Raw genomic sequence first — 24,495 nt, 5'->3', positions numbered from 1 at the left:
CCAGAATGTTTATCGGGAGAAGAGACTCTTCCCAAGACCATAGTCCCTGAGCTTTCAGGGATTCCCAGACCGCGCCCAAGCCCACTAGACTGGCGTCGGTCGTGACAATGACCCACTCTGGTCTGTGGAAGCTCATTCCCTGGGATAGATGGTCCAGGGTTAGCCACCAACGGAGTGAATCTCTGGTCTTCTGATCTACTTGAATCACTGGAGACAAGTCTGTATAGTCCCCATTCCACTGTTTCAGCATGCACAGTTGTAATGGTCTTAGATGAATTCGCGCAAAAGGAACTATGTCCATTGCTGCAACCATCAACCCTACTACTTTCATGCACTGAGCTATGGAAGGACGTGGAACAGAATGAAGAACTTGACAAGCGCTTAGAAGTTTTGACTTTCTGACATCTGTCAGAAAAATCCTAATTTCTAAGGAATCTATTATTGTTCCCAAGAAGGGAACTCTTGTTGACAGAGAAAGAACTTTTTTCTATGTTCACCTTCCATCCGTGAGATCTGAGAAAGGCCAGAACGATGTCTGTATGAGCCTTTGCTTTTGAAAGAGACGACGCTTGTATTAGAATGTCGTCCAAGTATGGTACTACTGCAATGCCCCTTGGTCTTAGAACCGCTAGAAGGGACCCGAGTACCTTTGTGAAAATCCTTGGAGCAGTGGCTAATCCGAATGGGAGGGCCACAAACTGGTAATGTTTGTCCAGAAAGGCGAACCTTAGGAACTGATGATGTTCTTTGTGGATAGGAATATGTAGGTACGCATCCTTTAGATCCACGGTAGTCATAAATTGACCTTCCTGGATAGTGGGTAGAATCGTTCGAATGGTTTCCATTTTGAACGATGGTACCCTGAGAAATTTGTTTAGGATCTTTAAATCCAGAATTGGTCTGAAGGTTCCCTCTTTTTTTGGAACTACGAACAGATTTGAGTAAAATCCCATTCCTTGTTCTGTCATTGGAACTGGGTGTATCACTCCCATCTTTAACAGGTCTTCTACACAATGTAAGAACGCCTGTCTCTTTATTTGGTTTGAGGATACGTGAGACATGTGGAACCTTCCCCTTGGGGGTAGTTCCTTGAATTCCAGAAGATAACCCTGAGAAACTATTTCTAGCGTCCAGGGATCCTGAACATCTCTTGCCCAAGCCTGAGCAAAGAGAGAGAGTCTGCCCCCCACTAGATCCGGTCCCGGATCGGGGGCTACTCCTTCATGCTGTTTTGTTAGTGGTAGCAGGCTTCTTGGCCTGCTTACCCTTGCTCCAGCCTTGCATCGGTTTCCAGGCTGGTTTGGACTGTGAGGCATTACCCTCTTGTTTAGAGGATGCAGAATTAGAGGCCGGTCCGTTCCTGAAATTAAGAAAGGAACGAAAATTAGACTTATTCTTGGCCTTGAAAGGCCTATCTTGTGGGAGGGCGTGGCCCTTTCCCCCAGTGATGTCTGAGATAATCTCTTTCAATTCTGGTCCAAAGAGAGTTTTACCCTTGAAGGGGATGTTAAGCAATTTTGTCTTGGATGATACATCCGCTGACCAAGACTTTAGCCAAAGCGCTCTGCGCGCCACAATTGCAAACCCTGAATTTTTCGCCGCTAATCTAGCTAATTGCAAAGCGGCATCTAAAATAAAGGAGTTAGCCAACTTAAGTGCGTGAACTCTGTCCATAACCTCCTCATATGGAGTCTCTCTACTGAGCGACTTTTCTAGTTCCTCGAACCAGAACCACGCTGCTGTAGTGACAGGAACAATGCACGAAATGGGTTGTAGAAGGTAACCTTGCTGTACAAAAATCTTTTTAAGCAAACCCTCCAATTTTTTATCCATAGGATCTTTGAAAGCACAATTATCCTCGATAGGAATAGTAGTGCGCTTGTTTAGAGTAGAAACTGCCCCCTCGACCTTAGGGACTGTCTGCCATAAGTCCTTTCTGGGGTCGACCATAGGAAATAATTTCTTAAATACAGGGAGTGCATAATTATTAGGCAAATTAGTATTTTGACCACATCATCCTCTTTATGCATGTTGTCTTACTCCAAGCTGTATAGGCTCGAAAGCCTACTACCAATTAAGCATATTAGGTGATGTGCATCTCTGTAATGAGAAGGGGTGTGGTCTAATGACATCAACACCCTATATCAGGTGTGCATAATTATTAGGCAACTTCCTTTCCTTTGGCAAAATGGATCAAAAGAAGGACTTGACAGGCTCAGAAAAGTCAAAAATAGTGAGATATCTTGCAGAAGGATGCAGCACTCTTAAAATTGCAAAGCTTCTGAAGCGTGATCATCGAACAATCAAGCGTTTCATTTAAAATAGTCAACAGGGTCGCAAGAAGCGTGTGGAAAAACCACACGCTTAAAATAATTGCCCATGAACTGAGAAAAGTCAAGCGTGCAGCTGCCAAGATGCCACTTGCCACCAGTTTGGTCATATTTCAGAGCTGCAACATCACTGGAGTGCCCAAAAGCACAAGGTGTGCAATACTCAGAGACATGGCCAAGGTAAGAAAGGCTGAAAGACGACCACCACTGAACAAGACACACAAGCTGAAACGTCAAGACTGGGCCAAGAAATATCTCAAGACTGATTTTTCTAAGGTTTTATGGACTGATGAAATGAGAGTGAGTCTTGATGGGCCAGATGGATAGGCCCGTGGCTGGATTGGTAAAGGGCAGAGAGCTCCAGTTCGACTCAGACGCCAGCAAGGTGGAGGTGGAGTACTGGTTTGGGCTGGTATCATCAAAGATGAGCTTGTGGGGCCTTTTCGGGTTGAGGATGGAGTCAAACTCAACTCCCAGTCCTACTGCCAGTTTCTGGAAGACACCTTCTTCAAGCAGTGGTACAGGAAGAAGTCTGCATCCTTCAAGAAAAACATGATTTTCATGCAGGACAATGCTCCATCACACGCATCCAAGTATTCCACAGCGTGGCTGGCAAGAAAGGGTATAAAAGAAGAAAATCTAATGACATGGCCTCCTTGTTCACCTGATCTGAACCCCATTGAGAACCTGTGGTCCATCATCAAATGTGAGATTTACAAGTAGGGAAAACAGTACACCTCTCTGAACAGTGTCTGGGAGGCTGTGGTTGCTGCTGCACGCAATGTTGATGGTGAACAGATCAAAACACTGACAGAATCCATGGATGGCAGGCTTTTGAGTGTCCTTGCAAAGAAAGGTGGCTATATTGGACACTGATTTGTTTTTGTTTTGTTTTTGAATGTCAGAAATGTATATTTGTGAATGTTGAGATGTTATATTGGTTTCACTGGTAAAAATAAATAATTGAAATGGGTATATATTTGTTTTTTGTTAAGTTGCCTAATAATTATGCACAGTAATAGTCACCTGCACACACAGATATCCCCCTAAAATAGCTATAACTAAAAACAAACTAAAAACTACTTCCAAAACTATTCAGCTTTGATATTAATGAGTTTTTTGGGTTCATTGAGAACATGGTTGTTGTTCAATAATAAAATTAATCCTCAAAAATACAACTTGCCTAATAATTCTGCACTCCCTGTATAGGAGGGGGAACAAAAGGTATGCCGGGCTTCTCCCACTCCTTATTCACTATGTCCGCCACCCGCTTGGGTATAGGAAAAGCGTCGGGGTGCACCAGAACCTCTAGGAACTTGTCCATCTTGAATAATTTTTCTGGAATGACCAAGTTGTCACAATCATCCAGAGTAGATAACACCTCCTTAAGCAGTGCGCGGAGGTGCTCTAATTTAAATTTAAATGTCACAACATCAGGTTCTGCCTGTTGAGAAATTTTTCCTGAATCTGAAATTTCCTCATCTGACAAAACCTCCCTCATGGCCCCTTCAGATTGGTGTGAGGGTATGACAGAACAATTATCATCAGCGCCCTCCTGCTCTTCAGTGTTTAAAACAGAGCAATCACGCTTTCTCTGATATGCAGGCATTTTGGATAAAATATTTGCTATGGAGTTATCCATTACAGCCGTCAATTGTTGCATGGTAATAAGCATTGGCGCGCTAGAAGTACTAGGGGCCTCCTGCGTGGGCAAAACTGGTATAGACAAGAAGGAGATGATGTAGAACCATGTCTACTCCCTTTATCTGATGAATCATCTTGGGCAACTTCATTATCTATGACAGTACTGTCCTTACATTGTTTGGACGCTATGGCACAATTATCACACAATTTTGAAGGGGGAGACACATTGACTTTCATACATATAGAACATAGCTTATCTGAGGGCACAGACATGTTAAACAGGCTTAAACTTGTCAATAAAGCACAAAAACCGTTTTAGAACAAAACCGTTACTGTCTCTTTAAATTTTAAACAGAGCACACTTTATTACTGAATATGTGAAAAAATATGAAGGAATTGTTAAAAATTTACCAAACTTTCACCACAGTGTCTTAAAGCATTAAAAGTATTGCACACCAATTTTCAGAGCTTTAACCCTTAAAATAACGAAACCGGAGCCGGTTACAGATTTAACCCCTATACAGTCCCAGCTACAGCCTTTGCTGTGACTTTACCAAGCCCAGAGGGGAATACGATACCAAATGACGCCTTCTAGGAACTTTTCCAACTACTTTCAGGTCCTCACACATGCATCTGCATGTCTTGCTCTCAAAAACAACTGCGCAGTAATGGCGCGAAAATGAGGCTCAGCCTACAACTGGGAAGGCCCTTCCTGACTGGAAAAGGTGTCTAACATAGTGCCTGACGTTAAAAAACGTTCCCCAAGTTTATAAGTGTGAATTATCAGCATAAACATGTATAAAATGTTCAAATAAAGCAATCAATTTAGCCCATAAAAGTGTCTACCAGTTTTATAGCCCATATTAAGCCCTTTATTCTGTTTGAGACTAAGAAAATGGCTTACCGGTCCCCATGAGGGGAAATGACAGCCTTCCAGCATTACACCACAGTCTTGTTAGAAATATGGCTAGTCATACCTTAAGCAGAAAAGTCTGCTAACTGTTTCCCCCAACTGAAGTTACTTCATCTCAACAGTCCTATGTGGAAACAGCAATTGATTTTAGTTACTGTCTGCTAAAATCATCTTCCTCTCACAAACAGAAATCTTCATCTTTTTCTGTTTCAGAGTAAATAGTACATACCAGCACTATTTTAAAATAACAAACTCTTGATAGTAGAATAAAAAAACTACAACTAAACACCACATACTCTTAACCATCTCCGTGGAGATGTTGCCTGTGCAACGGCAAAGAGAATGACTGGGGTGGGCGGAGCCTAGGAGGGACTATATGGCCAGCTTTGCTGGGACTCTTTGCCATTTCCTGTTGGGGAAGAGATATTCCCTCAAGTAAGGATGACGCCGTGGACCGGACACACCAATGTTGGAGAAATGACTCGACAACGATCCAGTTAACAGAACATCAGTTTAGACCCAACTGGGGCTAATGCCTGCTGCCTTCTCAGCCAGAGTAAACTACGCGTCTGAGCATGCGAAAATAGGCCCCTGCCTATCATGGACGACGTTCGCATTAGCCGGTACAACCGCATGGGAAGCGGTTTAGCAATAAGCCATGTGGTCCCCTAAATACAACCTCACTAAATAGCCATATAATTATTTGTTATCTTTCCAAATAAAAAAAACGTTAAGCTGCCTTTCCCAGTGTCTCTGATATATGCTGCAATAAGCCCTTTGCTGCATTAAGCCCAATACTATGTCAATAAAAAATACACACAGGATTTTCAGTAATATTCTTTGTTTACAGGTCTACTGCTTACCCCTTACCTTGCAGGGAAAAAATGTCAGCCAGTTCTGATATACCAAGTCTCCTCAGAAATAAAGGACTGAACATACCTCAATACTGCTTGTAGCATGAAACCGTTCTCCACACTGAAGATTTCTCTTGTACTACCTTCAGAAGCTCTGTGGGAACCAACATGGATCTTAGTTACATCCGCTAAGATCATCAACCTCAGGGCAGAAATCTTCTTTCATATCTTCCCTGAAGAAAATAGTACTCACCGGTACCATTTAAAATAAAAAACTTCTTGATTGAAGAAACTAAAACTAACACCTCACTTTACCTCTTCCTAGTACTAAACACAGGCAAAGAGAATGATGTGGAGGGAAGGGAGGAGATATATATATACAGCTCTGCTGTTGTGCCCTTTGCCACTTCCTGTTAGCAGGAGGATAATATCCCACAAGGATGAAATCGGTGGACTCGTCGTATCTTGTAGAAGAAATTAGAGATTTTCCATTAGTGAAAACTGAAAGAGCAAATGGCAGTCTCCATAAGTTTAACCCTGCCACATATCGGTCCCAAATTTGCTAATGTGTTAATCTGTTCTAATGCGGTTTCAATTCTGCTTATACGTTAATGTTTTGTAAAGCTGTCAAAAATATAAATTACAAGGTATTTACTGTCCCTTTAAACATATCTGCTAAATTAATTACCATAAGCAGCTGCCCAAGCCACAGGCACATATGTTTTGTTTGCATTGGAATCTTCAGCTTGTGCATCCGGAAGAGAAGCCGCTTCCTCCTCTCCTACTATCACTTCCATGTAAACTTCATCTGCCATTTCAGCACAACCTACAAAGAAGATTAAATTCAGTTCCATAACCCATAAAGTTTCAAACACATTATCACCATAAATAGCAACTGCAACAAATACATTTGCTTTCTTTTTACCAATATTTTCATCTTCTTGAGAGGGATCCTTAACAGCCATATAAAGCATCTTCTCTCGCGGCATCCGGCCAAGGCTACTTGGTTCAATTATACCAGTGACGGTGTGTCCGTTGTGAAAGTCACTCTCTGTTACAATTTCTGTACCACCTTCAGTAAACAGAAGCAGTAAACTGTTAAAATCCATCAACATAAAAAAACTTAAATTATGCTTACCTGATAATTTTCTTTTCTTCAGATGGAAAGAGTCCACAGCTGCATTCATTACTTTTGGGAAATTCAGAACATGGCCACCAGGAGGAGGCAAAGACACCCCAGCCTAAGGCTTAAATACTCCTCCCACTTCCCTCATCACCCAGTCATTCTGCCGAGGAACAAGGAACAGTAGAGGAAATATCAGGGTGAAAGGTGCTAGAAGAACAAAAATAGCAGACGCCCCACAGAAAAAATACGGGCGGGGAGCTGTAGACTCTTTCCATCTGAAGAAAAGAAAATGATCAGGTAAGCAAAATTTAAGTTTTTCTTCATAAATGGAAAGAGTCCACAGCTGCATTCATTACTTTTGGGAAAACTATACCCAAGCTATAGAGGACACTGAATGCAAAAATCGGGAGGGTACAAGAGGCGGCCCATTCTGAGGGCACCAGGCCTGAAAACCCCTACCTAACAAAATCCTGCTTTGTCCGAAACCGAGAACAACGTTGGAAAAAAAGAAAAGGCCCCTGGAAACTGACCCGCTGATAGTCCACAGCCTTGCTAGAGACCGCAGGAACTAGACTGAGTCAACAGCCTCCAAGAGACACCGTCGCCCAGCAGTCGGTCTCCAAACAACACACCCCTTACTAAAGAAAGGGAACAAACTACCGTATTCTTCCACACAGAAGAAAAGGCACAGAGAAAACATGATTGTACATATAAAGCGCGGCTAATCCCCCTTAAGGGACGGCTCATTTTATCAACCTCGAAAGGAGGAAAGGCTGAGTAGACCTCGCCGGGGATCGAACTTGCAACCCTCGGTTTGCTACAGTGCAGAGTAGCCACAGTGCATTAGTATGCTGAGCTAGCTTCCAGCTAGCATAAGGAACTCCAGAAAAAAAAAAAAAAACTAAAAAGGGCACAACTTGTCCTAAATAAAACACACCGAGCAAAAACCCGAGAAACCTAGGTCAGGCTAACAGAGACCCAACCAGTCTCATAGAAACAACGCCCAGACACCAGAAATACAGAAAACACGGGATAAGGCCGGGAGTCTGAATCAGAGAGAGAATCTACCCCTTACACAGTGCAACCGCACTCTAGAAAGCAACTGAAGACGAAGGTCCCCAAGTCGCAAAAAGGTATCTCAGAATACCGAAATATTCAGAACGAAACCTCATGCAGCAAGCTCAGATAGGTCTGACGAACAACACCTGAAGCAAAAACACTGCATGCTGCAGTCATCTAAAAATTACTCTGAAACTTAAATACTTGCAGGGCAAGTAGAAAGCAGCAGAAGATAGGCTCCTTCAGATTGCACTAACCAGCGGATAACGTCGCAGGCTATCTAAGAGCCGCCAGTCCTTCCCACGAATCCTGAATGTGGAGAAACCTCAAAATGGCTTACTGTACCTCAAAAGCTTCAAGGACGAAATAGCAGAGCAACAGATCCAGATCTTGCTCCAACACCCGACCTGCTCAAGCGACAGACATGTCTGATAGACAGGGGGACAGAAAGACCCCAACCACAAGCCCCCATGGAATGAAAAGACTTCCCCACCCCAACAGAGCTCGGGTGCCAACCCAATCCGCTCCACCAAAATAAGGCACTCTCAAGGATAACCCCCTAGGACCTGGAACAGAGAAAAGTGCAATAGATCCATAGGAAGATCTGTCACAACTCTCTTAGACAGTCTCTATGTAGAGAGATCAATTTCTAACAGGTGGAACAGAGCTCACAGAGCAGCAGATGCTGCCCCTTACAGAAATAAGCCACCTGATCCAACCTCCTACACACAGGGCAGGACAAAGACCCTCCAGAGAGAGGAAACCCCAACTCATAAGGAAGATAAACTATCCCCCCCAAAGGGAAGGGCACAGATAAGAACAGCGTACATGTCCACAAGACAAGAAGCCATAGTATGATCAAAACACGGACCGAATGAAAAATCATCCAGACACCACTGTTGACCCAACAGAGAGAAAAAACTCCCCATAGAGGAGCACACTCCGTCCGAAGAACAAGTCAGGCCTTAAAGAGTATAACCAGTACCCGAAAGTGGAAGAGAACTCTGGCCTACCTGCTTGCAAGCCAAATGAGCTAGCCCCTATGTTGCAACATAGGGTCCCTGAAAAAAACTGGGTCATCCCGAACCAGTCCACTGGATCACAAGTCTCCAGACATCCAAGACAAGAACTCCGGACCCGGGACCCAGAATCATCCTAGAACGAACGTCACCCTCAGGGAACACAAGATACCCCGTCTGAAGCAATCAGACCTCACAGGGGAGGAGAACCAGGCAACCCGGAGAACGGGTACAGGACTCACTCGTAATTCCTTGCCCAAAGGAAAGAAAACACCCTTAGCCGGAGGTCCACACCCCCCCCAGCAAGGTACTAGGCCGCAACAAAGTCACGCAATTTCTCTAGAACCCAAAGGCCCCAAGGGCAGCACTAAGGGAAATGAAAACGAGAACAAAGTCACCCGAAAGAGAGTAGAAAGAAAGGCTAGTCTCCATAATCCTTCCGATTAACGTTCCACAGGACCACACCCAAGGGAGAAGAATGCAAAGTATCCCGAGCCCCAGCAGAAAACATCACCTAATCAAAAGCTTGGAAAAAGAGACAATACCTCTCATCGCCCCTGATATAGAAACAACTAACTCCTGAAGGAAGACAGAGCCTCACGGCCTTCACTTCCTAATTAAGCGGCCAAAGCCGCCAGAAAAAGCAGACAAAGTCTAGAAAGTCTTGACACAAAGGAAGAGAACCTCTAAAAGGAACAAGTCCTAAAAGGACACTTCCAAAGAGACCATGAAAAGGCAAAACCGTAAGAACGGCGGTATGAAGGACCTAAATCCTCCAAGCCTCCAACCCATATCGGGAAGGAACACCCAACCCAAAAAATTTGGAAACGACTGAGCAAGTTGCCGCGGATCTCAATGGAGTACCAGCCCACTAGATTGAAAGGCGAATGAGGACTGAACCAATCCCCCATGTCCCTAAGCAACTACGGACCCTCAAGTCCTTTCAGGATGCTAGTTGAGGCTTGTAAAATAAAACAAGACAATCACACAAATCATATTGTGATCACTAGGCGCCCTCAACTGACCAACCGGACATAAAAAGGTGCAACATGTCTGAACTAGGCCTCAAAGACAGAGACCTAGATTTGGAGTTTGGCGTTAGCCGTGAAAACCAGCGTTAGAGGCTCCTAACGCTGGTTTTAGGCTACCGCCGGTATTTGGAGTCACTCAAAATAGGGTCTAACGCTCACTTTTCAGCCGCGACTTTTCCATACCGCAGATCCCCTTACGTAAATTGCGTATCCTATCTTTTCAATGGGATCTTTCTAACTCCGGTATTTAGAGTCGTTTCTGAAGTGAGCGTTAGACATCTAACGACAAAACTCCAGCCGCAGGAAAAAAGTCAGTAGTTAAGAGCTTTCTGGGCTAATGCCGGTTCATAAAGCTCTTAACTACTGTGCTCTAAAGTACACTAACACCCATAAACTACCTATGTACCCCTAAACTGAGGTCCCCCCACATCGCCGACACTCGAATAATTTTTTTAACCCCTAATCTGCCGACCGCCACCTACGTTATACTTATGTACCCCTAATCTGCTGCCCCTAACACCGCCGACCCCTGTATTACATTTATTAACCCCTAATCTGCCCCCCACAACGTCGCCGCCAGCTACCTACAATAATTAACCCCTAATCTGCCGACCGCAAAACGCCGCCACCTACATTATAGCTATGTACCCCTAATCTGCTGCCCCTAACACCGCCGACCCCTATATTATATTTATTAACCCCTAATCTGCCCCCCTCAACGTCGCCTCCACCTGCCTACACTTATTAACCCCTAATCTGCCGAGCGGACCGCACCGCTACTATAATAAAGTTATTAACCCCTAATCCGCCTCACTAACCCTATAATAAATAGTATTAACCCCTAATCTGCCCTTCCTAACATCGCCGACACCTAACTTCAATTATTAACCCCTAATCTGCTGACCGGAGCTCACCGCTATTCTAATAAATGTATTAACCCCTAAAGCTAAGTCTAACCCTAACACTAACACCCCCCTAAATTAAATATAATTTAAATCTGACGAAATTAATTAACTCTTATTAAATAAATTATTCCTATTTAAAGCTAAATACTTACCTGTAAAATAAACCCTAATATAGCTACAATATAAATTATAATTATATTGTAGCTATTTTAGGATTAATATTTATTTTACAGGTAACTTTGTATTTATTTTAACCAGGTACAATAGCTATTAAATAGTTAAGAACTATTTAATAGCTAAAATAGTTAAAATAATTACAAATTTACCTGTAAAATAAATCCTAACCCAAGTTACAATTAAACCTAACACTACACTATCAATAAATTAATTAAATAAACTACCTACAATTACCTACAATTAACCTAACACTACACTATCAATAAATTAATGAAATACAATTCCTACAAATAAATACAATTAAATAAACTAGCTAAAGTACAAAAAATAAAAAAGAACTAAGTTACAAAAAATAAAAAAATATTTACAAACATAAGAAAAATATTACAACAATTTTAAACTAATTACACCTACTCTAAGCCCCCTAATAAAATAACAAAGACCCCCAAAATAACAAAATGCCCTACCCTATTCTAAATTACTACATTTCAAAGCTCTTTTACCTTACCAGCCCTGAACAGGGCCCTTTGCGGGGCATGCCCCAAGAAATTCAGCTCTTTTGCCTGTAAAAAAAAACATACAATACCCCCCCCCCAACATTACAACCCACCACCCACATACCCCTAATCTAACCCAAACCCCCCTTAAATAAACCTAACACTAAGCCCCTGAAGATCTTCCTACCTTGTCTTCACCCTACCAGGTTCACCGATCCGTCCTGAAGAGCTCCTCCGATGTCCTAATCCAAGCCCAAGCGGGGGGCTGAAGAGGTCCATGATCCGGCTGAAGTCTTCATCCAAGCGGGAGCTGAAGAGGTCCATGATCCGGCTGAAGTCTTCATCCAAGCAGGAGCTGAAGAGGTCCATGATCCGGATGAAGTCTTCTATCAACGGCATCTTCAATCTTCTTTCTTCCGGATCCATCTTGCAGACCTCCGACGCGGAACATCCTCTTCTCCCGACGCCTACTAGCCGAATGACGGTTCCTTTAAGGGACGTCATCCAAGATGGCGTCCCTCGAATTCCGATTGGCTGATAGGATTCTATCAGCCAATCGGAATTAAGGTAGGAATATTCTGATTGGCTGATGGAATCAGCCAATCAGAATCAAGATCAATCCGATTGGCTGATCGAATCAGCCAATCAGATTGAGCTCGCATTCTATTGGCTGATCGGAACAGCCAATAGAATGCAAGCTCAATCTGATTGGCTGATCGAATCAGCCAATCAGATTGAACTTGATTCTGATTGGCTGATTTCATCAGCCAATCAGAATATTCCTACCTTAATTCCGATAGGCTGATAGAATCCTATCAGCCAATCGGAATTCGAGGGACGCCATCTTGGATGACGTCCCTTAAAGGAACCGTCATTCGGCTAGTAGGCGTCGGGAGAAGAGGATGTTCCGCGTCGGAGGTCTGCAAGATGGATCCGGAAGAAAGAAGATTGAAGATGCCGTTGATAGAAGACTTCATCCGGATCATGGACCTCTTCAGCTCCTGCTTGGATGAAGACTTCAGCCGGATCATGGACCTCTTCAGCTCCCGCTTGGATGAAGACTTCAGCCGGATCATGGACCTCTTCAGCCCCCCGCTTGGGCTTGGATTAGGACATCGGAGGAGCTCTTCAGGACGGATCGGTGAACCTGGTAGGGTGAAGACAAGGTAGGAAGATCTTCAGGGGCTTAGTGTTAGGTTTATTTAAGGGGGGTTTGGGTTAGATTAGGGGTATGTGGGTGGTGGGTTGTAATGTTGGGGGGGGGTATTGTATGTTTTTTTTACAGGCAAAAGAGCTGAATTTCTTGGGGCATGCCCCGCAAAGGGCCCTGTTCAGGGCTGGTAAGGTGAAAGAGCTTTGAAATGTAGTAATTTAGAATAGGGTAGGGCATTTTGTTATTTTGGGGGTCTTTGTTATTTTATTAGGGGGCTTAGAGTAGGTGTAATTAGTTTAAAATTGTTGTAATATTTTTCTTATGTTTGTAAATATTTTTTTATTTTTTGTAACTTAGTTCTTTTTTATTTTTTGTACTTTAGCTAGTTTATTTAATTGTATTTATTTGTAGGAATTGTATTTAATTAATTTATTGATAGTGTAGTGTTAGGTTAATTGTAGGTAACTGTAGGTAGTTTATTTAATTAATTTATTGATAGTGTAGTGTTAGGTTTAATTGTAACTTAGGTTAGGATTTATTTTACAGGTAAATTTGTAATTATTTTAACTCGGTAGCTATTAAATAGTTCTTAACTATTTAATAGCTATTGTACCTGGTTAAAATAAATACAAAGTTACCTGTAAAATAAATATAAATCCTAAAATAGCTATAATATAATTATAATTTATATTGTAGCTATATTAGGATTTATTTTACAGGTAAGTATTTATCTTTAAATAGGAATAATTTATTTAATAAGAGTTAATTAATTTCATTAGATGTCAATTATATTTAACTTAGGGGGGTGTTAGTGTTAGGGTTAGACTTAGCTTTAGGGGTTAATACATTTATTAGAATAGCGGTGAGCTCCGGTCGGCAGATTAGGGGTTAATAATTGAAGTTAGGTGTCGGCGATGTTAGGGAGGGCAGATTAGGGGTTAATACTATTTATTATAGGGTTAGTGAGGCGGATTAGGGGTTAATAACTTTATTATAGTAGCGCTCAGGTCCGGTCGGCAGATTAGGGGTTAATAAGTGTAAGCAGGTGGAGGCGACGTTGTGGGGGGCAGATTAGGGGTTAATAAATATAATATAGGGGTCGGCGATGTTAGGGTAGCAGATTAGGGGTACATAGGGATAATGTAAGTAGCGGCGGTTTACGGAGCGGCAGATTAGGGGTTAATAATAATATACAGGGGTCAGCGATAGCGGGGGCGGCAGATTAGGGGTTAATAAGTGTAAGGTTAGGGGTGTTTAGACTCGGGGTACATGTTAGAGTGTTAGGTGCAGACGTAGGAAGGGTTACCGCATAGCAAACAATGGGGCTGCGTTAGGAGCTGAACGCGGCTTTTTTGCAGGTGTTAGGTTTTTTTTCAGCTCAAACAGCCCCATTGTTTCCTATGGGAGAATCGTGCACGTGCACGTTTTTGAGGCTGGCCGCTTGCGTAAGCAACTCGAGAGTTGAAGCTGCGTTAAAAATGCTCTACGCTCCTTTTTTGGAGCCTAACGCAGCCTTTATGTGGACTCTCAATACCAGAGTTATTTTTATGGTGCGGCCAGAAAAAAGCCGGCGTTAGTTTTTCGGGTCGTTACCGACAAAACTCCAAATCTAGCCGAGAAGGATTTGTACCCAGTCAGGACCAGCCTGAAACCAAGGGCCCCACCACTGTCAAGGCCACATAGTCTCCCCCGATGATAGAGGGATAAAGAACAGTCAGACAGACTTTTGTAAACAGTGCAACCACAAAATCGCGATTATCAATTCCAGAGAGGAAAGTTCCTGAAGGAAACATCACACAACAACATGAGCTTTAAACCAATTAAAAATCATCCTCACCGGATGAAAATAAAAGATAAGGCAACCCGTAGGTTATCGCCCAGGAAGAACGGACAGACCCGCAGGACCAGCCCAACAGGGGTCTGAGACTTCCAAGCTCAAAACTGGAGAAGGATACACAAATAACAAAGACTATAAGAAGATTACTTCATCCCCTTATGTCTATGTATGCAAGCCAGTCAAAGAGTAAGATTGAGAATCCCCCGACCCATTAAGAGTGGGATCCTCTAGCAAACGCCAAAAACGTGCCTTAGTAGGACATGAAGGTGCACCAGTCTATAACGAAAGGCGCAACATACCTCCACCGGGACAAAAGGAAACACCGGCCCCAAAGGTTGACCCCCTGAGGCCTCAGGGGCAGTCGCTCCCCCGGAAGGTTGAACTGTACCAGGCGATCCCACGCCTGACGAGCCCCAGTTAATGAAACACTGAAAATATCGTAAGCACACTCCCGGGGGTTGCAGATGCGCCAGGGCTAAAGATATGGCCATGCGGAACCGTGTCGTAACCTCCGGTGGGAACAGGCCACACTCCCTAGAAAGGATAAGTAGCATTTGGGTTACCTGCATACATAGTAAGAGTTGATGGTAGGGAACTCGTCTCGTGAGAAATAGAATCCCCAGAGACAGATCCCGAGGAACAGAGCATTCTAAAACAGCATTCGGAACATAACTGATGGGCATGTATCACCCGGGCCAATTCATATTCTTCTCAAGGAGTAGAGTCTGAATCAGAGACATCTGTCTCCAAGAATCCTCCATAACAGGGACACTGCCGCCTCCAGAGAACCAGACACCAGTGGACCAGGATTTCTCAGTCGCCACAAGGTCAGGAAAACGGAAATGGAGTCACAAGGTAAACCGTGCAGTCCCTGCAAAAGTGTGGCCGAACGGAAAGGCTGCGTCACTAGACATAGGCCGTTATGTTCCAAAATAGCCATGAGCCGAAGCAACACTACACAGTAGCAGACAGAATCACATAACAAACATGATTATAAACCCCCCTGTTTAATAACCCCCCTCAGGAGATATTAACCCTTGATTCCTAGATACAAAAAGGAGCCTCACTGAGACCCTATGTTAAAGTTATCCCCGAAAGATTGTAGCCCCTCTTGAATAAACAGTTGACATTACAATACATCCATGATGAAAGTAAAATGAAACAATCTTACCGTAATCTACGCCGTGGAACAGGAACAAGGCCCTTCAAGTGTGACAGATAGTAGCATCGCTTCTGCCATGGACTTGAGAGAAAAAAGCAGGCAGCTAAACTCGTCAACGCTGATTGATTGTGGAGCTGTTAATATGAGTTGGGATGATTTCGCAGAAAGACTCTTCCTGCATCTCCGGACTCTAACTTTCACCCATGCTCTCACTGAGAGGCTGACAGGACTACTTAAAACTCCAGTCCAATGCCAAAGAGTACTACCCTCCATAAGAGACTACCGAAAACTTCTGACACTTCTCTGCCAACCTCCTGGGATTAAAGGCAAAGAATGACTGGGGGATGAGGGAAATGGGAGGAGTATTTAAGCCTTTGGCTGGGGTGTCTTTGCCTCCTCTTGGTGGCCAGGCTCTGAATTTATCAAAAGTGATGAATGCAGCTGTGGACTCTTTCCATTTATGAAGAAAATACATACAAAAAAAGTAATACAAATCCAATTAAGATTCTATTTTTCCTATTTTAAAGTAAGAGATTTTTAATAGAGTCAGAAAATCTCTTATACTCTCCTATTTCCTGCCATGTAGTACTTCAGACAACTACCTATGTATCTCTTCAACAAAGAATGTCATGGGAACAAAGCTAATTTGATAATAGAAGTAAATTGGAAACTTTTGTTTTCAAATTATATGTCCGAATCACAAAAGAAAATGTTTGGGTTTTGTATCCCTTTATTGGTAAAGGAACTATAAAAGGAAACTACTTCAGTACTGCTCATCAGTCTGTCAGTTTGTCTGTTAACATAAGAGAGCAAAATAAAACAAAACTGAGCCATTACATTTGCTGCGCTCCTGGATAGGACTGCATATAAATAATTTAGTTTAAATGTAAAGTATACATAGCAAACTTGCACTGGAAATGCATCTGTTCTAGAAAAATGTAACAACAAAAATGTACTATGCCTTTAGTACAAGTACAGTGTGTGTGCATGTAATATCCATCTCCCATATTTTTCAGTATTACAATTCATAACTATCAAGGCTTACAAAGGAAACATAATACATTCAGTTATAATACAATCCATAGCAATAAATATTAGTGCCCAGTGAAATAAATCCAATGTGTTTCAAACTCTAAAACCTAATTTCCTCATGGTCATCCACTTACCTATTTCCACATCATTCTCTGCTTCTGCTTTGAATATGTAAACTTTAATTACTTCTGAGCCAAATCCATCTTCTTTAGATACATCATCATGAGAGACTTCTGCACTAATCTTTAGTGGGGTATTTCCAATATGTTCCAATTTCTCTCCAACATCATCTACTAAATGACAAAACATTTCATAACTTACAAAATGTGCATTTCTGAAAAATACATAGTTCTGATTACTGTATATCTAATAGTTGCAGGATACAGTGTTTATAATAAAATAATCAAAATGGTTTGCCACATGTTTATCCTTCTTGTGTGACACCACATTTTCATTTACAAACCGTACCGAATTACCTAAATTCACAAAGAATTGTTAAGTAAGAAAAAAAATGTGGTTCTTCTGTTATCCTACAGAGCTAATTGACTAAATTAACAACACTGGAGAGACACCACAGCTCTTAATGCATCTAGACCAATATACTAACTTACATTGAAAAGCATTGCATCAACAATAATCATGCTTGGCATACTATATCAGAAAGCTGTTACATTTGACACAACATATCTTATTTTGAGGTTATCAAATAACCCATTTTGTCATGGAAATGAAACACCCAACACAGACTGTGTGCAAGACAACAGTTTCTGAATGACCTTGTTGACCATATTAAAGGGACATTCAAGTCCAAAAAAAACTTTCATGTTTTAAATAGGGCATGCAATTTTAAGCAACTTCCCAATTTACTTTTATTACCAATTTTGCTTTGTTCTCTTGGTATTCTTAGTTGAAAGCTAAAACTAGGAGGTTCATATGCTAATTTCTTAGACCTTGAAGACTGCCTCTAATCTGAAAGCATGTTGACCACTAGAGGGCATTAGTTCACATGTTTCATATAGATAACATTGAGCTCATCCACGTAAAGTGACCTAGGAGTGAGCACTGATTGGCTAAACTGCATGTCTGTCAAAAGAACTGAAATAAGGGGGCAGTCAGCAGAAGCTTAGATACAAGATAATTACAGAGGTAAAATGTGTATTATTATAACTGTGTTGGTTATGCAAAACTGGGGAATGGGTAATAAAGGGATTATCTTTCTTTTTAAACAACAAAAATTCTGGTGTTGACTGTCCCTTTAATGAATGAAACAAACAATAGAAAAGACTGTGCTCTAACCATGGCCGGTTAATAACTATAAGACAAGAGAGAAACAATTCATTAGAAACAAACATATCTGAAAAGCTATATGATGTTGCCTCTTATTACAGCTTGTTTTAGCTTTGCTCTATGAAGTGCACAAGAAGGCTAAATGAGACTCTAGCCTGTGTGGACCTTTTCCTTTTATTTTGTAAACTAATGCCCCTAGTGGATTTCCCTCACAAAGCATGATGGAAATAAGATGCATATCCCTTGTTTACTTTGCCTTGCTCAAAATCATGCACCTTCTCTAACAAGGCCTATACAGGCTGAAACAGTTTTCAGGAATTGGGTAAACAAATCTAGAGGTCAAATGAGATTTATGTAGTGTTTCAGGGTTGCATTGCCCTTTTGATGGAAAAGTCTGAAATACATCTCCTCTGTTAAAGGCACAAGTGAAATAAAAGAGGTTGCACCTTGAGTGCACAGCTTCCTGTAGCATAAGTTATGAAGCTGTTTGTTACCAACTGAGCTTTTGTTTGGATTAATAAAAATATTTTACCAGAAAAAAAAATGCTGCTTTGTATAAAAAGCATATACCGCTCACATCCTTATCTCTAAATTACAAGTGGCGCTCTAACTGTTGCTTGTAAGCAAAAAAGAGAGTTTGTTGTGGCTCTTTGCGTGCATCAGAAGTTGAAAGTAAACACGTTTGCCTGAGCGCAATTGAATTTAATGCGCATAGGGATACCGCAACCTCAGAGCTCTGGTTAACTATTACACAAGACAAATAAGTTGCAGAAAACAGTTATAAGGATTCAAAGATTTAAGGTCTTAGGTGTTATAAAAAAAAATCACTGAGGTGAAAGGATCCAGCTCCAAATGGATAAGAAGTCACAAGTAAAAAGTAACTTTTATTTAATATGCATTAAAACAACTTGTGCAAAAGTCAGCAAAGTAGCTATATCACAGCAAGTGGAGCCAGTAACAAAACATATCAATTGTCCAACATGTTTCGTGCCTTACAGCACTTCGTCTGGGGTTGCTATGTTCCTTGTTCAGAGAGAAATTGCCTGGTATTTCGGCGCTGGACTGACCGTAATAGGCAGGATCAGAATGAGATACTACAGGAAAGTTCTGCTCTGTGAAAAGCATTACTGGCCGAAAAAGAAGCTGCACCCAGGTGGAAAATCGCCATAGAACAGGCTAACAATGGTATTGAGCTGGTTGTTCGTTCCTGTGAGTGCACTTCTCTCTGTGTGTATTTAGTCTCCCTATGGGAAAAAGTGGCAACCAGACGTGGACTCCTTGCTCAAAGTGCTTAGAGGAATATGGCTACACCTCACTGACAAAGCCCAATGAAGGCTGAAATGATCGTCTGGGGTTGCTGTGTTCCTTGTTCAGAGAGGAATTTCCTGGTATTTCGGTGCTGGACTGACCGTAATAGGCAGGATATATATATATATATATATCAATCATTGAGCAATGATACTTTTTAATTGGACTAACTATACATTTATAAGATGACAAGCTTTCGGAAGAATGTCTTCCTTTTTCAAGTCTGAAGCAATACTGACCAATTTGATGGAATTTACAGATTATATCTTAAAACACAGGCTAAAAAGACAGAAAGTGTTACAGAGGTCTGAATGCAGGGGGGGGGGGGTGCTGTAAAAATCATGATGGGGGTTTAATAGACAGGCAGATAGTGTCAGTAAAACCTCAAAATCAAGATTCTCAGAGGCAACTTCAAAAACACCATGGAAAGAAAAACCTTTGAAATGAAAATGATAATACACTTCAACTTTCTAAATTTTGGACTAAATTTGTAATGTACTTTCATATACTGTAGTCAATTACATTGTATATTCCACACTCTCTATCCATAGATATGCAGGTAAGTCTATGTCCACACTTTTGTCATTATTATTATTCCCCTTTTTTACTTTCTTTCCTTTCTCCTTCTTTGACTATTTTATATTCCCCTGTATACCTAATTTCCCATCTTTATTCATATTGATTCTATGTTGATATATAACTTTATGTCAGTATATGCTTTGCGTATAACCATATATTTCCCCTGCCTGTTAACTTTTACTGACACTATCTGCCTGTCTCCTAAACCCCATCATGATTTTTATGACACCCCCTCCTCCCCCTGCATTCAGACCTCTGTAACACTTTGTCTTTTTAGCCTGTGTTTTAAGATATAATCTGTAAATTCCATCAAATTGGACAGTATTGCTTCAGAGACTCTTCCGAAAAGCTTGTCATCTTATAAATGTATAGTTAGTCCAATAAAAAAGTATCATTGCTCATGGCAATACTCTTGTTATTTTGATATCTAAATCTCTGGACTAACACGGCTACTCCAATCAACGTATATATATATATATATATATATATATATGTATCTTTGAATATATAGAACATTGGAATTTTCATGTCGGGTAAGCGCACTTGAGAAAATGTGAGCAGGTTTGCGAGTGAGTAAGAGTGCTACATTTTTTCCACTTTTCACTCTCCATTGAAGTCTATGGGAAATACGTAAACGTGGTCACAATATTCAAAGTTCAGCTTTTTGAACGCATCTGTTAGTGTGCGAGCAAAAACTTTTTACTTCAACTTGTAATACGCGCACAAAAAGCCTGCATCTAGCAGGGTTAATGCGCGAGTGGGAGCACAAGCTACAGATCACCTCGTAATCCAGCCTTTAATAACTACATCATTGACACATAAATTGGATGTTTGGCTCATATTTCATCAAAATACACAATCACCTTCTTGAATGCCTCCAGCCTGGTAATTAGACAACTCGCCATCAACCTTTCCCCTCGCCTTTTCTCCAACATCTAATCATCTTCTGTAGATTATAAACTCCCATGAGAATAATTCTCTGTCCACTTATACTGTATTGGCATACTCCTTATGTATATCCTTTTATAGTAGACATTTATTAATACCCTAATTTAGCACAAGTGGTTAACAAAAAGCAATGTCATATCCAAATAATATTGTTTGGTCTTGATGATTCTCTCTCAGATATGAAACATTCTTCCAGGAAAAAAAGATGTAATAAACTAAATTAAAATGAAAGAAAGAAAGAAAGAAAGAAAGAAAGAAAGAAAGAAAGAAAGAAAGAAAAAGAATCAACGGCTTAAAATTAATTATCTTTTGAAAATCATTAGCAACATATTGCAAAAAAAAACATTGATATGGCATTATATGTATATACAATTTCAAGATTCTATTGTCAGGAGATATACAACTCCCAAATTTATAGCAGAATGTTAAAAAGACATTGAATTTTGACCATAATGATTTTAAAAACTGAGTAATGTATGCATTATAGCCATATGAGATTATTCCTCCTCATACAAGGGGGTAGATATCCTCAGTAGTCTTGCAAAGCATCAAAGTAGTTTTAATATTTTTTAACCCCTTAATGACCACAATGTACCCTGTATGTCACTGGTCGTTAAGGGTTTTTTCAGGACATAATAGCACAAGTCTAGCAAGAACACGCTATTAATGCACTCCTCCAGCAGGCTTTGTGGAATAGAGCAGTCTCAACGCTGGTGGCAGGACCGCGCTATAAAACAATCAAGTCCCAAAAAAAGGCCAACGACATACAGGGTTTGTCGCTGGTCCTTAAGGGGTTAAAACCTATAAATCTACTGTATATCTAATAGGTATATCATTTAAACAGATCATGACAATTTCTTATGCTATAAATATAAATTTCTGAAGTCACTATAAAACAGAAAAAGCATATCACATGACATGTCCTGTGGACAATTTACTACAAGCCCCATATAACATATAAACTCAAAGGCAGGGTACCCACAATGTCAAATATACCGAAACAATGGTGTCTATAAATGGACAGAGACCTCTATTATTTCACAATGAATAGTTTTTAAAGGCTGGGAGTTTTGTGAAACATATGGTATGCATTTATGTTCTTCTAATACATTACATACTTATTTTGCAATATTAATTTCCCATTGCCACTTCTGAATAAACAAAAGCCTTAAATATATTTTATCTTAGACCATTTGAGAAGGTACAATGTAATGTACTAAAAAAAAAAAGACTCAAAAATATATCTTACATCTGGATTTAGTATATCGTCAATTCTCACTCTCTCTCTGTCTCCGATGAGGAATGCTTGCTCTATCAAGCCTGAAATGAAAATGTGGGCCCTGAGTTTGTAGCCCTAGTTTAAAAACAATGTACAAAAGAACAAAAGAAACAAAATAAAATTAACATTTACAAGATATTTAAAATGAGGGTGAATTATGTCCTGTGTCAAACATGTCATTAAAAACATGCATGTACTTATCACAGAATTCTAAGGTAGAAAAAAACAAGAACAGAAATTTTATGGTGTAATAATATACATATAATCTTTTTGGGGGGTTAAAGCCTAAACCTACAGTATGGGATAATGAGATAGGGAGTCCATGTTGTTTGTGGTTCAAGACTATAAATTTTCTTCAGAAGAATAATTTTCTTCTTCTGCGCATATACCCTAGATAAGAGCACCACGTACCAGATTTTGACCTGGGAATATAATTTTGGTAGTTATATTTGTGTAGCATAAAAACAGCTTAGTTATGGACATTCATTGGTCATAAGAAAATTATTATTTTTTGTTATTGTGGCTCATAACATTATAATAAGGGTGCACGAAATACAATGGGGAGGAGAGGAAGGCTAACATTTCTGACAGACAAAATGGCGGAATTACACCTAGCCCAGAGGGTTAACATAAAATGACTCCAAAAACCTGCAACATCTTATGTACTAAGTATATCTCTTTCTATCACTGAAACATTATTTTATACATAAGTCTACACAGGACTATTACAACAATATAATATAAATAGATTATTTTATTTCCTTTGTTCCTTTCATAGATGGTGATACCTTTTAATGGATCAACAAAATCAAGGTTTTTCTTATTCCATAAGCTTTCAATACCTCAAAAGTATCTTCTTCAGATGTAGATCTGATGAAGAGACCTGTGAGATCTTGAAAGCTTATGGAATAAAAAAACCCAACTTGATTTTGTTGGTTTATTAACATTCTCTGTGGAACCGATATGGCAACAACCATTTTTCTTTGTTCCAGCATATCTGGAAGTAGTGAATAATTTTCTACAACTGTGCATCTGCTTCTTATCAGAATAACACATTTACTTGAAAAAGCTACATTTTATGAATCCAACTTTTGTATTACAATTTAATTTTATTTTAAAAAAAATTTTACATTGATTTCCAAACTACTTCACACAGGCTCTTGTACATTTATTGTTTTGCTTATTTTTATAATAATGGTTGCAGATAGTTTCCCTATACGTCACTTTAAATAATTTAAGCTATATTAGACTAACAGATAGTTATTGTTGTATTATATCTTATTAGGAAATTAGTTTCTAACAATTACAGTCATGCAAAAAACAAAGTACACTCTCTTTGAATTCTATGGTATTACGTATAAGGACATAATAACAATCATCTGGTCCTTAGCAGGTCTTAAAATTAGGTAAATACAACCTTAGATGAACAACAACACACAACATATTACACTGTGTCCTTATTTATTTAACAAAAATAAAGCCAAAATGGAGAAGCCATGTGTGAAAAACTAAGTATACCTTATAATTCCATAGCTTGTAGAACCACCTTTAGCAGCAATAACTTCAAGTAATCATTTTCGGTAGGGTTGCACCAATACCGATACTAATATCGGTATCGGTGCCCATAACAAGTATTTGTACTTATGCAAATGCACTGATACGTAAAGGGATAGTTCACCCAAAAAAATCTCCCCTTTAAATTAATAATAATTTAAATTATTCCCAATGATTTTTTTTTACCTGCTAGAGTGTATTAAATTGGTTGCAAGTGGCTCCTTTACTCCTATTTCAGCATTTGAAATATCTGATTTAGCTTGTAGTTTCCCAACCTATACTGAAAGTTTTGATACTGGAGTATATGCTATTGACAAGCCTAAGTAAACACAGTCAGCAGAAGTTACACTCTCAGTGGGATGCAGGATAGTTAAGTAATAAAATGATAATTGTCGATTGTTCTCTCTATGTATTTTTGCTTTGGTTTTCCAGACAATTATAAGATATGGAAGCAAGTGTGTGTACATAAAGTTATAACATAATGAGATCTGATAATACCTTATGTTCAACCCCTTGTAATAGGCTGTGGTTTCAAATCACAAAACCAGCTACTTCCTATACACAAATAAACCCGAAAATGCAATTTCTCAAATATTTTATACTCTGCAGGTGGTATAACAAGTCATTTAAAATACATTAATGGAAAAACAATTTTACAGTGTACTGTCCCTTTAAACCGATACCTCCACTTCCTACCTATACGCCATCTTGTGGCGTTTTTCAAACTGCATGTTCCCATTTCATTTTAAGGTGGAGTGAAGACTTAACTAAAAATTGTTCACTTCTGTTCTGTTAATACAA

General features: G+C 40.2%; 1 protein-coding gene across 2 annotated transcripts in view; it reads right to left on the bottom strand.

Moving 5' to 3' along the window:
* The window catches only part of ZNF711 (zinc finger protein 711), a 203,554-nt gene that overhangs the window by 67,053 nt on the left and 112,006 nt on the right, over positions 1-24,495 (bottom strand). The window contains exons 4-6 of one of the 2 annotated variants that reach the window (XM_053699343.1): positions 16,874-17,032; positions 6,667-6,813; positions 6,430-6,567 (exon numbers count right to left, since the gene is read on the bottom strand). In XM_053699343.1, coding sequence (XP_053555318.1) covers positions 6,430-6,567; positions 6,667-6,813; positions 16,874-17,032 — 444 coding nt within the window. The remainder of the gene's footprint in view (positions 1-6,429; positions 6,568-6,666; positions 6,814-16,873; positions 17,033-24,495) is intronic. The other variant, XM_053699344.1, reaches the window with a different exon arrangement.

This window comes from Bombina bombina, chromosome 1 (genome assembly GCF_027579735.1).
Source record: "Bombina bombina isolate aBomBom1 chromosome 1, aBomBom1.pri, whole genome shotgun sequence".
In the NCBI taxonomy this organism is placed as follows: Eukaryota; Metazoa; Chordata; class Amphibia; order Anura; family Bombinatoridae; genus Bombina; species Bombina bombina.
This window is presented reverse-complemented; position numbering and strand designations above follow the sequence as displayed.